Source organism: Sceloporus occidentalis, unplaced genomic scaffold (assembly GCF_023333645.1).
Source record: "Sceloporus occidentalis isolate IW3139 unplaced genomic scaffold, rSceOcc1.0.p SCAF_9, whole genome shotgun sequence".
NCBI classification, from domain to species: domain Eukaryota; kingdom Metazoa; phylum Chordata; class Lepidosauria; order Squamata; family Phrynosomatidae; genus Sceloporus; species Sceloporus occidentalis.
The window spans coordinates 25,306,355-25,320,241 of record NW_028316989.1 but is presented as its reverse complement, the minus strand read 5'-3'; the positions used below and the strand labels follow the sequence as shown (position 1 = coordinate 25,320,241).

The window sequence follows — 13,887 nt, the reverse complement described above, 5'->3', positions numbered from 1 at the left end:
TCCCCCCCCCCCCCAAGAGGAAGAAGCCTTGAAATAGAAACAAGGTTTTATTCCATTTTATCTTGTTCCCTTCTTGGGCTTTGGGACACAACACAGGAAAGAAACCGCAGGAGTCCTTGATCACGGAAGAGTGGGTCAGTGGGTGGGTCAGTGGGCTTGGTTGGCAGAGTCATGACACTTGCATGGCTGGGCTCCAACCCACTGGGCAGGCGAGGAATGGCTGTTCACCAACGGGACACCACGGACACAACAGCAGCAACACAAGGGGGCATGGAGGGGGGCAGGTGGGCAAAGTGTGGCTGGGGTGGCAAGCACCACTAGCCCTTTCCACAGAAGGCAGAGCCTGGCAGAGCACCCACCCAATGGGAGGAAGGAAGGCTGGAGGAAGAGATCCCTCCAAACCCAGCACTTGTGGCCCCTCTTCCTAGGGCCAGAGCTCAGCCTGTGGGGAAGGGGCCCACTGGGGAAAAACAGCACTGAGGGTCAAAGGGTGACCAGACCAGGACCTTCCTTCCCTGCCAGGCTGACCTCGAACCACTCTCAGGCTCTGAGCAGCCATCAAGCCTCAGGGAGGAGCGCCTCCGCTCATGGAGGTTTTGCAAAGCCCTCTTCGAAAATACTGGGGCAGGGGGGCTCAGGATCTTGCCAATAGCTGGATCTGGGGGGTATGGTGCTGGGGTGTGTGTACATGGGATCTGCACAGGGCAGAGAGGCTGGCCAGACACAGAGCAAGTGGAGGCTCAGCCAAGTTGCACAATGGGGGTTTTGTCTACAAAGTTCACCCAACGTCAAGCCCACGTGAATGTGAGTGAGGGTCTTGCCTGGCCTGGCGGAAGGCTGTGCTAAGGGGGAGGGGGCTGGAGCCTGAACCTAAAGGAGAGGGTTCAATTCCAGCCCCCCAAGGCAGGCCTCCTCCCTCCCCTCAAGACAGCCCTCCTCCCCTTCTCTGGCCCCCACCCCAGAGAAAGAACAGAATGTGGCTGGGTGGTGCTGTGGGTGGGGGGAGAGGGACCCCCCACTCCACACAAAGGCCTTTCTGAATGAGGGAGAGGGTCAGTGGGGAATGGGTGTTCTGGGATATGGGGGTCCAGCCAGAGACATCTGCACATGGTAGACAGCCAGGGCTAGAACCCTGTACCCCTCTTCCCTCCCCATTGGGCCCTATTGGAAGCAGCCCTGGGGCCACAAAAAGCCCCAGCTGCTCCTCCTCAAAGGGATGTTGGGCCTTGACCCCAGGGCTGCCTCCTTCCCCCCTCCTCCAAAGACAGTGCACCATCACCACGTCACAACGGAACAAAGATGGAGGGAGGTAAAGAATGACAGACTCACACGACAACACCTAAGTGGAGGCTACAGTCACCACAGACAAACATCACACACTGGACAGCCCTGGCAATGGGGGGGGGGGGGTGTTTCACACTGAAAGAGAGAACCAAGGCTCTTGGGGGATACACCAGCCAGCAGGACAGCAGCGTTGACATTGCTCTCCTCCTCTCATGGCGGCGGTGGTGTCAGTGTCCAGGGAGGGGGTCTGCCAGGAGTCCATCGTCTGGTCTCTGGATCTGCAGGGGAGGGAGCAGAGGCTGCTGAGGCTAATGGGGGGTGTCAGATGCACCCAGAGAAGCTTTTGGGCCAGGACCCCCAACCGGATGGGGCAAACCCTCCCCTCCTGCTTTGCTCCCACAGCCAAGAAGCTACTCTCTGGGTGTGCGACTCTGCCAACCGTAGGGGAAAGTCACCCCCAAGAAAAGGATGGGGGTGGGGGCGGCAGGAGGAAGGAAGCTGCCCCTGCATACCAGAACTGAGAAACCCCAATCAACAGCATCCAAAACTGTGCCTGCTACCCCCCCCCCCCTTGAAGAGGCACCAGGTATGAGTGCAAACACTGGGGCCCAGACATAGGAGGATGCTCCAAACCCACAGCTGACCTATTCCACAAAGGAGAAAGAGGGTGGGGGACCCAGGGGGAGGAAGGGTGATGCTTGTGCAGCCCCCATGGGCACACCAGGCCAAGCCCAGCATCTCCTCAGACCCATCCCCAAACGGCTCACCTCATGACTTCCACTCAGTTCTCAGCTTTTTGTGCTCCAGTTACTGCAAAGACAAGCGGAGTTAGAAAGGGTCCCAGGGCCAGTATGCCCACCCCCCATCTGGGGGGCCATGGAGTCCTCATGGTGAGGATTTCTCTGGAATAGGACTGGATCTGGAGGGGGCACCCCAGTCCGTCTGGGGGAGGGGCTTCCTCTTACCATTTGAGGCAATCAGATTTTCTCCTGGTGCCTCTGCATCTCCCGGAACCCTGAAAGGAGGGGGGGGGGAAGAGACCCCAGGTCACAAAAGTAGGGGGGCTGAGTGGCCCAAAGCCCTTCTCCAAGCTGCCCTGGGGCTGGCCCACTGCCACAGCCTTCCTTTGGTGGGTCTTTAAGCAGAGGCTGGATGGCCATCTGTCAATGGGGATGCTTTGATTTAGATTTCCCGTAAGGCAGGGGGTTGGACTGGATGGCCCTTGCGGTCTCTTCCAACTCTATGATTCTATAATTCTATGCTTAAGGCGGACTCACAGGTTAACAGGGATATTTGCCTGACACCTCCCTCCTGCTCCCTTCAAATAAAAGCCCGGGCATCATTTTCCCTCTTGGTCCTAGTTCAGGAGTGCTGCAGTAAGGGTTGTTCGACAGTAGAACACACTCTTTCCTTGGAGATTTTGGTGGAGTCTCCTTCCTAGGAGGTCTTTAAACAGAGGCTGGATGGCCATCTCTCTTGAATGCTTTGATTGAGAGTTCCTGCATGGCAGGGGGTTGGACTGGATGTTCCTTGTGGTCTCTTCCAACTCTATGATTCTATGATTCTACGGCTCTATGCCAGGGGTCGGCAAACTACGGCCCGCGGGCTGGATATGGCCCGCCAAGGCCTTCGGACCGGCCCCAGCCCGGTCCTGCCGCTGCCCCCGCTGCTAGGGTTGCCATAACATTTGGCATTTGTCCCAGGTTTGCCCTCGCCCCCAGGCTTTGTTAGTGTGCCGCTGCGGCGGCGCCTTTGGCTGCTGATGCAGCCAGCCGGCCATCCATCCACCCACCTCCTCCGCCTCTTCTTGCGCCTCTGCACGCTCCTTCTCTGAGCGCAGCGCTTTAGCCATCCATCCATCCACCTCCTCCGCCTCTTCCTGCGCCTCTGCACACTCCTTCTGCGAGCGCAGCGCTTTGGCGCAGCCTCACAGCACCCCGGGAGTTCTCTGCCTGGGGCCGGAGGCAGCTGGCGCACGCCCAGCTTGTGTGCGCACGCACAGGGCTCAAAAAGAGCAACTCCTTCCCTTGAGGCTGGCTGGCCAATAGGAAAAGGCCAGGGGCGGGACTGTTTCCAGCCCCAGTCGACCATTGGCCAGCCTCAATGGGAAGGTGAGGCTTCGTAGGAGGAGGAGGAGGAGAAAGAGGAGGAGCACTGAGCTCAAGCCTCTCCTTCTGGGCGAGTGGGAGGGAAAAGGGCCATTTCCAGGTGCTGTTTGGCGCCGAAGATGAAAAGGAAAAGAAGGAGGAGGAGTAGGTGGAGGTAGGTAGCCATTTCCAACATGTATTTTCCTCCCCTGTATTTTTAATAAGTGGATTTTTGGCCCCATTTGTGTGTCCCCTTTCTGTATTTTTATTAACCGAGGGCAAATCCACTTCTTGTTAAACCACCTTGACATGTTCAATATGCATAGCCATGTTACCCCATGTTAAGTATTAAACCCAAAGGGTTTGGTTATGCAATAAGCCTGTCTGTCAGGGATGCTTTGATTGAGAGTTCCTGCATGGCAGGGGTTGGACTGGATGGCCCTTGCGTCTCTTCCGACTCTATGATTTTATGATTCTATGAAATTTGCAAGAAGCCATGGTAAATAAAGCCATGTGAAATGCTCAAATGCGCTGTCGTGTGTGTTTTGGAATGGGGGGAGGGGGGTTGGCCAGAAAGGGAAGTACATTTTCTGCCATCTGTCTAGGAATAATGCCAAAATGTCCTCCATTTTGATCATGCCTAAGAAACATGCATTTATATTAACATTTTTTAAAAATCAGCAACTTTTTCCACATGTCCCCCATTTTAAAAATATATCCTACATTTGAAAAATTTGTCCTACATTTGTTCCGGTTTGGAGACAAATGTTTTGGCATCTGCCCCCCAGTTGTCTGAGGGACAGCAACACGGCCCCCGGCTCAAAAAGTTTGCCTACCCCTGCTCTATGCACTTGAGCAGCAGGTTCGGTGGCAGCTGAACACCCCAAGAGGCGGTGGAGGGCTGGTGGGATCATGCAGGGGGAGGGGGAGCCTGGAGGGGTGCCCACCCCATCCCAGGCCCACCCCACTGACCTTGGCTTTTGGTTGAAGCTGCACTTACACCGCCTGCCTGGGAAAAGAAAGAGCAGGAGCTGTGAATCCCCCAGAGAGACTGCCTCCTCCTATCTGTCCACTCCAGCCCACTGCAAGTGTTCTTGCTTTGGAGGGGGGGGGGGAACCAGGTGCAGTGCTGTTCCCTCCCTGCTTGCATCCCTCCCAGCCCCAGGCCAGGCAACTGGACCCCTTACTCAAAATGAGGAGGATCCCGACAGTGAAGAAGACCACAGCAAAGACCAGGCCGCCGATCCGGAGGGTCTGGTAATCTGTGGGAGAGAAAGGGGAGTGTTGCCAGGCAGCCACCTCCACACTCAAAGGCCCTCTCCCACAAAGGGGGCAGGGTGGGGGGCTCACCATATTTGAAGGGGTCCTTCTCCTTCTCTTGGTCAGCCACTGGAAAAAACAAAGAGAAAGACAAAATCAATGGTAAGAACTGAAGTGGGAGAAGCTCCCTGCCCTTTCTCAGAACCTGTTTGTGTCTGTTCTGGGGGGGGGGGGGTATTTCTTCTGGGCTGCACCTGCAGACTGTCCCGCTCTCTGGCCCCTCAGCTCCCAGCCCAGATGGGCACTCCCATCAGGGGAACATCCTTGGGCCTCTCTGGGGCAGAGGGAAGAAGGGCAAATGTAATAGGGCAGGATGGGGAGGATGATGTCCCTCTGGAATGGGGCCACCTGGGGGTTTCAGGATGGTGGTTGGGGGGTAAATGGCCCTTTTTTAAATCCCGAGGAGTCTCCTTATGCAGCCAAGAAAACAAATTTAGTATTTTAGCCCCATTTTCATGGCACCTACTTTGGCTCCCAAAGGAAAACAGAAAGGAGGTCCAGATCACCCTCAGACTGATTCAAGAGGGTCAATCTCAAGATGGAGCGACTGCCAAGGGGTCTCTGGTCACCCCACAAGGATTTGGCCCCTTACCTCCAACCCTCCAGCAGCCTTCCCCTCCCCTCCTGCTCAGAGCCAAGGGGGCAGGGAGACACCTACCTTCTGCCAACATCACTGGGACCAGAAGGGAGAAGAGGACCACCAGGCCCCTTTCCATGGCTGCTGCAGGAGAGAGGGACGGAGCAGAAGGCATGTGTCAGTGGGGGGGTACAACAGGGAGCACAAGTGTGGGGGGTAGTGGGGGGAATACACATACGGTGGCAAGGCAGCTTCCCCTGGACCCTGCAGGGGCTGCGGTGGGACTGGGCTGCCCAAGGCAGGGGTCGGGAGGGGGGAGGAAGAGAGCCCACCAACACATTTCTGGTGACCCCAGTGTCCACTGCAGCATTCCATCCTTTCCAGACAAGCTGCTCCTCCAGCTCTTGCAACCCAGTCGTCCTATCCCCCCCCCCCACCCCACTCTCAGTTGCTGCTCAGGGGTTCCCCACAGGTTGTGCCCAGCCCAGTATGTGGCCCATGGAGTGCCTTCCTGCACTTCTCCCCTGCTTCCGCACTTTCCAGTGCCTGGGGCTAGGCTGAGACCAGGGCAAAGTCTCCTGAGCATGCCTCAAGGAGGGGCAAAGGCAAAAGGCAGAGGTCTTGGGTCAGAAGGAACTGGGGGCAGGAATCCCCCCGTCTCACAAACTAGCTCTCCTTCCATGAAACTATTCTGAGACAGAAAGCCTCTACCCCCAACTTCATCTTCCTTTTTTCTCCTCTTCCTCCTTTTGCTGAAGAACTTCTGATTTTGTTTGGGTGCCCTTTTGTGGGCCAGGCTGAAGTGCGGCCCCCATCTCAGTTTCCTCCTGTCCTCTTTTCTCTAGTAGGGACAGGCAGCTGCAACCCCGATGATGCGGAGGCCAACCATTTCCGGTCGGTTTGGTCATTCAGGATCATTCCAGACCCTGAGGTTTCTTGCTCCAAACCTGAAACGTAGGGATGGCCCTTGATGCTGCCTTGAAGCACTGTGCCTTAAGTCCCAACCAGAGTTGCTCACAGAAACTGCCATTCAAATTTTCACACAGAAAACCTATTTTCCTACTTGGTGATTAAGACAGTAATCCCAGCTAAAGGGTCTGTTCCCAATTCCAGGTGCGGGGATTATGCCTTCTGGCTTTCTTTGGGCAAAAAGCATTTGGCCTCTAGGCCGAAGGCAGATGCGGATCAGAGAGGAGGGTGAGCCCTGGCGCTGTCATGCCTGGCAGGGAAGAAGGATGCCAGTGTAACCCTCCAGAGAGTCTTGGCAGTTTACAGGAACAAATCGTTTAAGGCTTGCAAATTGCAACAAGATGCTGCCTTAATATCAGAGCTGGAGTTCTGCATGAAGCCCTTCCTTTTGCCTGGAGCAGAGCCCCCCAAAACCGGAGAATCGGCGCCCTCGCCCTCCCCCTGCAGAGGCTCTTCTTCTCTCACCCCCCCAGGGACCTTGGCCCCCTCCCTCTCCTTCCATCCCTCCATCGCGGTCCCCGAAGAGCTGGGCAGCAAACGCAGGGGGCGCCCCCGGCTGGGAAGTGGGCCGGGGGCACCCTTCTTTCATGGTGGAAGAGAGGAAACACAGTGTGCCCCTCCTCTCCTCCCTCCCTTCCCCCTCTCCTACAACCCCCCCCCCCACATGCCCAGTGGGGGGTCCCTCGGAGGGGCGTCCCGGGCCGGCTCTTCTGCCCTCCAGCACCCCCTTGGCCTTCCAGCTGTGCTACCCGCCTCCTTCCGTGGGTCTGAATGCCCTGAGAGCCCCCCCCGTTCCCTCTGCAGAAGGAGAAGGGGGCTTCCCGAGTCCCGAGGCGGCCAGGGCCAACCCTCCCCCCAGCCTCTCACGCAGCCCCCCTCCTCCTCCCGCTGCTAGTGCTGGGGGGGGGGGCAGAAAGGAGGGCAGTCCTCGCCCCCCCCCCGACGCGCCCCTCCCTTTTGTTTGCCAGTCTCCTCATGCCCTCCTCGGCGCCTGGCATCCATCGCGGAGCCAAAGGGAGAAGATGGCCGCCTGACACACCAGGAGTCCGGCCGAGGGAGAGAGGGAGGGGGGCATGGGGGGCTCTGTAGGCCCAGGAGGCCCCCCACTCATGCCGGGGAAGGAGGAACCTTGCAAGGGGCAGGCAAAGGCCTCGCGGCCCTCCTGCAGAAGCCAAACACGGGGTGGGGCCTTGGCAAGAGCCCCCCAAAGCGGATCCCCTTATAAAGAGTGATGGGAGTGGAGAGCCATGCATGCTCTGCGGATGGGGCCATACCTCTGGGCCAAGGCGCAGAGGAACCCATCATCCACAAGATAAGACCCTGAGAGACAGGCAGGCAGGAAGGAGCCTGTCAGGGGAGACAGACCCTCCCTCCTGGGGTGCTTTGCAGTTGGGTTCAGGTGTAGGGATAGTAGGAGGAAGGGCCTTCATGGGCCATTGGAAGGTGCAAGGCCTATCATCCCCAATGTCAGATCTGCTGCTTGTTTTCTTAGAGAATAATTGCAGAAAAGAGGAGGTGCTGGAAGATAAGATGGGTCAGTTATTAGTCCAATGGATCCTGAGGATGCCAAGAACATCATATGTCTTGCATCTCGCAAAGGGCCTGATAACTGTCTCTCATCTTCTCCTGATGGATAAGGTGCCAATATGGGGCTGGGATAATGCCACTAGGATCACAGTCCGCTGTCAGTGAGTTTCCTGGGCTGCATCCCTCATCAGCACCAAGCAGCAGGCCCAAGGCTGAGGCGCCTTCTGGAAGACCATCCATTTCCCAGCCCCACAACCTGCAGGTGGGCTGTTGGAGGGTCTGCTTTGGCCCACAACTCCCACAGTCCTTTACAATGGTTAGTATGCAGACTTGTTCTTCTGGGAGTAGATGTCCAAAGCGTCAGGAGGGCCAAAGGCTCCAGGCTCAGGCCCAGGACTGGGCTGTCCATCAAATCCACAGGTGGGAGAGAATGCCCTCCGAGAGACAGCAAATGCCAAGGCAGACAGGCAGATGGGCAGAGGAGGGTGAAAAATCATCCAGACAGGTGGGGATGCTGGGCCAGAACCAGCACAATGAAACTTAGCCATTGTGAGAGATTCCACCTTGACATTAGGAAGAACCTCCTGAGGGTAAGCAGAGGCTGGGTGGACATCCTAGGGAGAAGGGCTTGGATGGTGTCTTCCTTCATGACAGGAGGAGGGGATTGGACTTGATGGCCTGGGGGGGGGGGGTCCCTTCCAAACCCTAGAATCCTATGATTCTGTAATTCTTGGGTGGTGTCTTCATGGCAAAAGAAAGGGGTGGGACCCGATGGCCCCGGGGTCCCTTCCAACTCCAGCACCCCCCTTGATTCTAGGATTTCAGCCCAGACAAATGCTCAGTCCTGCACTTTGGTATGAGATTTTGTGGGCTGCATTGAAAGGACAGCATTGGCCAACTGGTGCACATCTAGAGGAGGGTGGGTGGGTGGGTCTGGCATGGGGGGGGACAAAGAAGAATGGATAAAGAAATTAGAGAATTTGTTGAGCCCAAGGGTGAACAAGAGCCCATCTTGCAAACCTTTGCCATGGGGGGTCCTGAATGGGCTCTACCCCCCCCCCCGAGAAACCCACCAAGGGCTGCTCTTGCAGATGGACCCTTGCATCTCTGCATGCAGAGGGATCGGCTCTAATCAGATCTCTCTTGTCTCACACAGCATTTCCTTCCCAGTCCAGAGGACAATGTACTTAGTATTGGATTTTAATCAGACAAGGGATTTTGTCAAATAATTGAAAAAATCCATCTTCCATCCCTTTCTCTAAAACACTGGCTAGAAAATGGATTTCCAGCATTACACAAACACTCCCCTTTCCCACGCTTTTAAATTACCAGCCAAGCGCAGCAGAGGAAGGCAACCCAGCCCTATGCGTTCACTTTTGTTTCTCCACCCCAGTTGGTTTTGCAAGCTCTGCTGCCTGACCCACAAGGAAAACAGGCACATGGGTCAACAGGTGGTCTCCCTCCCCCCCACACACACACCACCTTCATTTACTGCTGCTTGGGAACCCCTGTGCCCCCTGTTCCTCAATCTGTGGGGGAGAGGGGGAGGGAAGATGAGAAGATTAAATGAGAAAATATTGTGTCCATAATGGACCCCCACACACACCATGTGCTTTAGCCTTTTGGAGTCCTCTGTCCACTTGTGGGCACCAGGGGCTAAGAAGGACCCTGAGAAGGCATTAAAAGATGTCCAGAGGAGGAAGCTCAAAGCCTGGAAGCCCAGCCCTTTGAGAGAGAGTAGGGGATATTTAGCCTGGAGGACACTGGGGGGCGGGTTGGACAGGCCCTTTCCCAGCACCTAAAGGGCTGCCATCATGCCATGTATGGAGCCAGGCTGGTTTCTGCTCTCCAGAAGACTGGACTTGAGCCAACCGATTCCGACTCGACATTAGAAACAGCTCTTCGGCTGAGGAACAAACTCCCTTGGAAGGAGGTGGATTCTCCTTCATTGGAGGCCTCTAAACAGAAGCCAAATGGCCATTTGTGAGGGATGCACCTTAGCCTCAGAATCCTCTCTTGCTCTGGCATGGCCTCCTGAGTTTCTTCCAGTTTTTTTTTATGAAGCCCAAATGTTTGAGAGAAGTTTCACCCCCATCCATGCGAGACCCATTATGTGGGGTCAGGTTGAGGCCCATACAAATGGGGAAGGTGCCTCCTAAATGCAAGCACCCCAACTATGCCCAAGATCACCAAGGGCCTTAGCAGCCCAGCCCAGCCTTCCGCACAAACACAAGGTGCCTTTTCCTTGATTTCTCTCAAGACAGGCAAGCAGGAAACACAGACCTTTCTGCCTTTGCAAATGGCACGTTAAGAGGCCAGAAACAGCCCTCCTGGCACCTGGGCCAGGGTGTTGCTGCTGCTGCTTCTGCCCTTGCCTACTTACCCGCCTGCCTGCCCTCCTCCAGTCCTCAAACCCTCCTGCCAAGCCCTAGGAAAAATCCCGGCCTTCTTCCTTCTCTAAGAGACCTGAGGGCATCCTCCACAGATCAGAACTGGTTAAAATCATGGCAGACAGATGGCACTGTGCCCTTGAGTCTTGCCTGCACAACGCACCCCTCCTGAGGAGGAAAGGGGCTGCATGTGTGAACACAGGCAGAGGTGTCACTTTGCTTCAGTGTCAGTTGGACGTCCACTGGGCCAGAAATCTTTCAGCCCCCCGACCAGACACACTCGGCCCTGACTCCAGCCTGGCAGCTGGGGGGAGGGGGGCAGGAAGAGAGGGAGCCCCAGCCCCCAAGGAAAGCCCCAGAGGCACCCCTGTAGCAGCCCCAATAAGCCCCCCAAACCTCCCTAGCCAACCATTAAGACCCCCAGCAGCTCCAGAGGCTGCCACAGAGGCAGGGCCTCCTCATTTGCAGCCCCAATATTGCCCCCCAAGTGGAAGGAAGGCCGTTTCCAAATCCCAGCCACACCCCACCCTTTCCTTTGTTGTTGTGTGCCTTGGGGTCCTTTCCCACTTATATGTGGGGCCTAAGGTTTTAGACATCAAATATTTGTTCTTTTCCTGCTTCCGTGGCTGCTTTAAATAATCCCGTTGTAGCCAAGTACATTTGCATTTTCCATGACCACATTTTATAATTTGTGCCAAACAATATTTCAGTGGTCATTGTAAGGCTAGGATTAGCAGAAGCCATTATCTGTTGTTTGAGTTGTAAAGGCTTTGTTGTAGCCACGAGGTCTTCAGGAAAAGCACGTTTAAAACAAAAGACACGATGGCCACTGAAATATTATTTGGCACAAATTATAAAACGTGACCATGGGGAAACGCTAATGTACTTGACTACAGTGAAATTATTTGAAGCAGTGAATGGACAGAAATCCATGGAAGCAGGAAAAGAAGAACAGCTTAATATTTTTGTTTCCTAAACAAAGTCTGAAGCCTTAGGAAACTTAAACTGCCCCCATTTTTGGTTTATGGGCCTAGAGTCTTTTGCTCCATCTTTCCAAAAAAGGTTGATAGAGGAGGAAGATGGGGGACCGACTGAAGCAGGAGAGAGAAAACTTCCTCAAAGTGACCTGAAGCACATGGTTTACAAAGGTATTTATTGCCCTGTGATTCCTTAGGAGCAAGTGGGATCTTTGAATGAGGGGAGACAGCAGAGGACTTTCCTGCTCCTATCTATCTGAGGAGGGGAACGAAGAGAGAGAGTGCTGAAATCTACCAACTGGGCGAACCTGAAGTTGTATTGGCAAGATGGTTTATAATCTGTACACTGTCACATTCTTCACTGCTTTGGAGGGAAAGCTGAAACAGAAGTCTAGACCTTTTAAAAGGAAGCCGCATAAATGAACAAGTGAGCAAGACCCCCATAAGGCAGGGGTCTGTGTCCCCATGGTCAGCTGAGATGACCCCTCTGCCCCATCTTCCTTCCTCTTCTGGTCACTTGACCCCCTGGGGCAGGCCCTTCATGCTCAGTGGGGCTGGAGGGGCTTGCTGTGGGGGGAGGACCCCTTGGTCCAGATCCTATGCCTTCCCATGTTCACCCCAAACGCCAGGCTGGAGGGCACTCTTTGTATTTATTTACTGGATCTAGAGAAAGAAGGAAGAGGTTGGGCCCCTGGTCCTGAAAGAGCTTTAAGGCCAACCAGCTGCCCCCCCCCCCCCCCCCAAGGAAGCTCAGATCAGTGGGCAAAGCCTGGTCCGCCTCATCCTTCCCAGCGCCACCAGGATGGGGCTCTTGTCTGGCTCCAGAGGAGATCTCACCCCTGACCCCCCCCCATGCTGTGCTCTTTCAATGGCTGCAGTGGGGCAGAGGGTCCCCCCAATTCCAGGGCAGCCTCTGGCTCAGCTCTGTTTTGCAAATATTGACACCAATTTCGCGAAGGAGGGAGGGATCGTCTGTTGTGGCACAAAACAGCGTTTCCCTGCCATCCGTCTGCCCACGCGCAGATGCTCACGTGTCCATGCTCCCTCCCTCCCTCCCTCACACACACGCACCACCTGCCCGCCTCAGGAGAGCTAGGCCTCCTCCAAAGGAAGGTCTCTCTCTGTGAGTGTGTCCTGCACAAACACCTGAAAACGTGTGCCACTGGTGGAGATTTAATCCACTCCAGCACCGCCACCGGAGCGTCTTGCCCAAAGCACCACGTACACAAACAGCCCTGTTTAAATGGGGCAGGAGGTGGGGCTGCAGGGGGGCGCCTGGAGACCTCTTCGGGGGGGGGGGGGCGCGGAGGATGCGCAAAACAGAGGCAGAGGGGAGGCGGAGGAGGGGCAGGGGTCGCACCATGGAGCTCCCCCGCATCTCTGCCTGCAAAGGGCGACGCCCCCTCGCCTCCCCCCCTCTGGGCTGCTCTTTCCATCAGGATCTTCAACAACAGCAATGACGACGAGGCCAAGGGCCGCCCCCACCTCTCCCCTCCCCTCCCTCTCCGAAGGGAGTCCATGCGCCCCCCCGCGGTTCCCTCCGGACCAGGAGTCGACGCGTGCGCGCGCACAGCCCCCCTTGCCCCCGACCATCCCAGCAGCCCCGCGGGGAGGGGGCCGTGTGCAAAGGGCGAGGGGGGTGGGGCCCCGCGTCCACAAGTGGGAGGAGGAGGGGAGGGCTGGTAACTAGGCAACGGCTCCTGGCCCCCCCCAGTGCAAGGCCAGCCACCTCCTCGCGCGGAGGGGCAGGGGGTTGGGCCAGCAACAGCCTCGGAGAAGATCCCCCCTCCAACCACGGGAGAGGGGAGAGAGGGGAGGGGGCGGCAGCTGCGCCAGACGGAAGGGGCTCCGTGCTGGGGAGGGCTATCCCCCTCCGCCCCCTCCCTCCCTCTCGCTCCCAGTCACCCGCCAGAGTGAAGACTGGGGCGTAGGGAGGGGTGGGAGCAGAGGGAGGGCAGGGACGGGTCGATGGGGTCGCAGTGGGGCAGGTCCCTCTGTGGGGCTCCTCTCCCGCTCCTCCCTCTGTGTGTGTGTGTGTGTGTGTGTGTGTGTACGGGGGGGGGTCTGGCAGTGGAGGGGCGGAGGGCTGCGGGGGGGTCCCGGGGGCAGATCCATGCGACTCCCTCCCCCTCTTCCTCGGGGGCTCTCCGTCGGGGACGCCGCTTACCGGGCGGCGAGGCGGCGAAGGTGGCCAAACGGGGTCTCCCTCCTCGGTGTCTGCTCCGTTGGTGGCGGCCCCGGCGTCGTCTCCTCCCCGCTCCCTCGCGCTTCCCTCGTGGCCGGAGGGGGCTGGGCGGATGGATGTGGTCTGGGTCTGGATGTCTGGGGCGGGCGTGGCGCCGAGGGCTGGGAGGGGGCTGCTTTCTCCGCTCCGAGGGGCGGGGGCGGGGAGGAGTCTTGAGAAATAGGCTGCGGAGGGGGAGGGGCCTCGGAGGGGAGGAAAGACCCCTCCCTCCCCCCGCCGCACTCGGACCCAGCGCCTGGAAGAGGAGTCTCCCCGGGGCGCCCCTCCCTCTGTTCCCCTCCCTTCCTGATGGGGGGGTACCGAGGACCCCCTCCCCCGATGCCCAGCCCTTTTCCTGGCAGCTGGCGAGGGCGGGTCGGCTGCTCCGGGCATCCGTCCGAACTTTCCAAAGCGCTGCGAAGGACTGCCCCTTGGCGGCTCTTCCGATGTTCGGAGGAAAACCTGGAGCAGACGGAGCGCGGCTCCTGCGGCCCCAGAAGGCAGGAAGGGCGGCGGTGGCCGGACGGAAGGC

At 57.3% G+C, this 13,887-nt stretch overlaps 1 protein-coding gene across 1 annotated transcript; it reads right to left on the bottom strand.

The window, feature by feature from the left end:
• Positions 1-34: 34 nt before the first annotated feature.
• FXYD6 (FXYD domain containing ion transport regulator 6) lies at positions 35-13,534 on the bottom strand. The gene is made up of 8 exons (XM_089537933.1): positions 13,299-13,534; positions 5,350-5,412; positions 4,722-4,760; positions 4,559-4,633; positions 4,344-4,380; positions 2,250-2,299; positions 2,052-2,094; positions 35-1,562 (listed from the first exon to the last, which is right to left on the bottom strand). The coding sequence occupies exons 2-7, from the start codon at positions 5,405-5,407 to the stop codon at positions 2,066-2,068; spliced, it is 288 nt and encodes a 95-aa protein (XP_089394059.1). The 5' UTR covers positions 5,408-5,412; positions 13,299-13,534; the 3' UTR covers positions 35-1,562; positions 2,052-2,065.
• Positions 13,535-13,887: the final 353 nt, after the last annotated feature.

Bases quoted from the DNA above. Each gene is read 5' to 3' on its own strand.
- FXYD6 (XM_089537933.1), bottom strand. From the start codon at position 5,407: ATGGAAAGGGGCCTGGTGGTCCTCTTCTCCCTTCTGGTCCCAGTGATG. The intron at 4,634-4,721 runs GTGAGCCCCCCA...TCTCTCCCACAG, and splicing joins GAAGGACCCCTTCAAATATG to ATTACCAGACCCTCCGGATC. The intron at 2,300-4,343 runs GTCAGTGGGGTG...CCCTCCTTTCAG, and splicing joins AGCTTCAACCAAAAGCCAAG to GGTTCCGGGAGATGCAGAGG.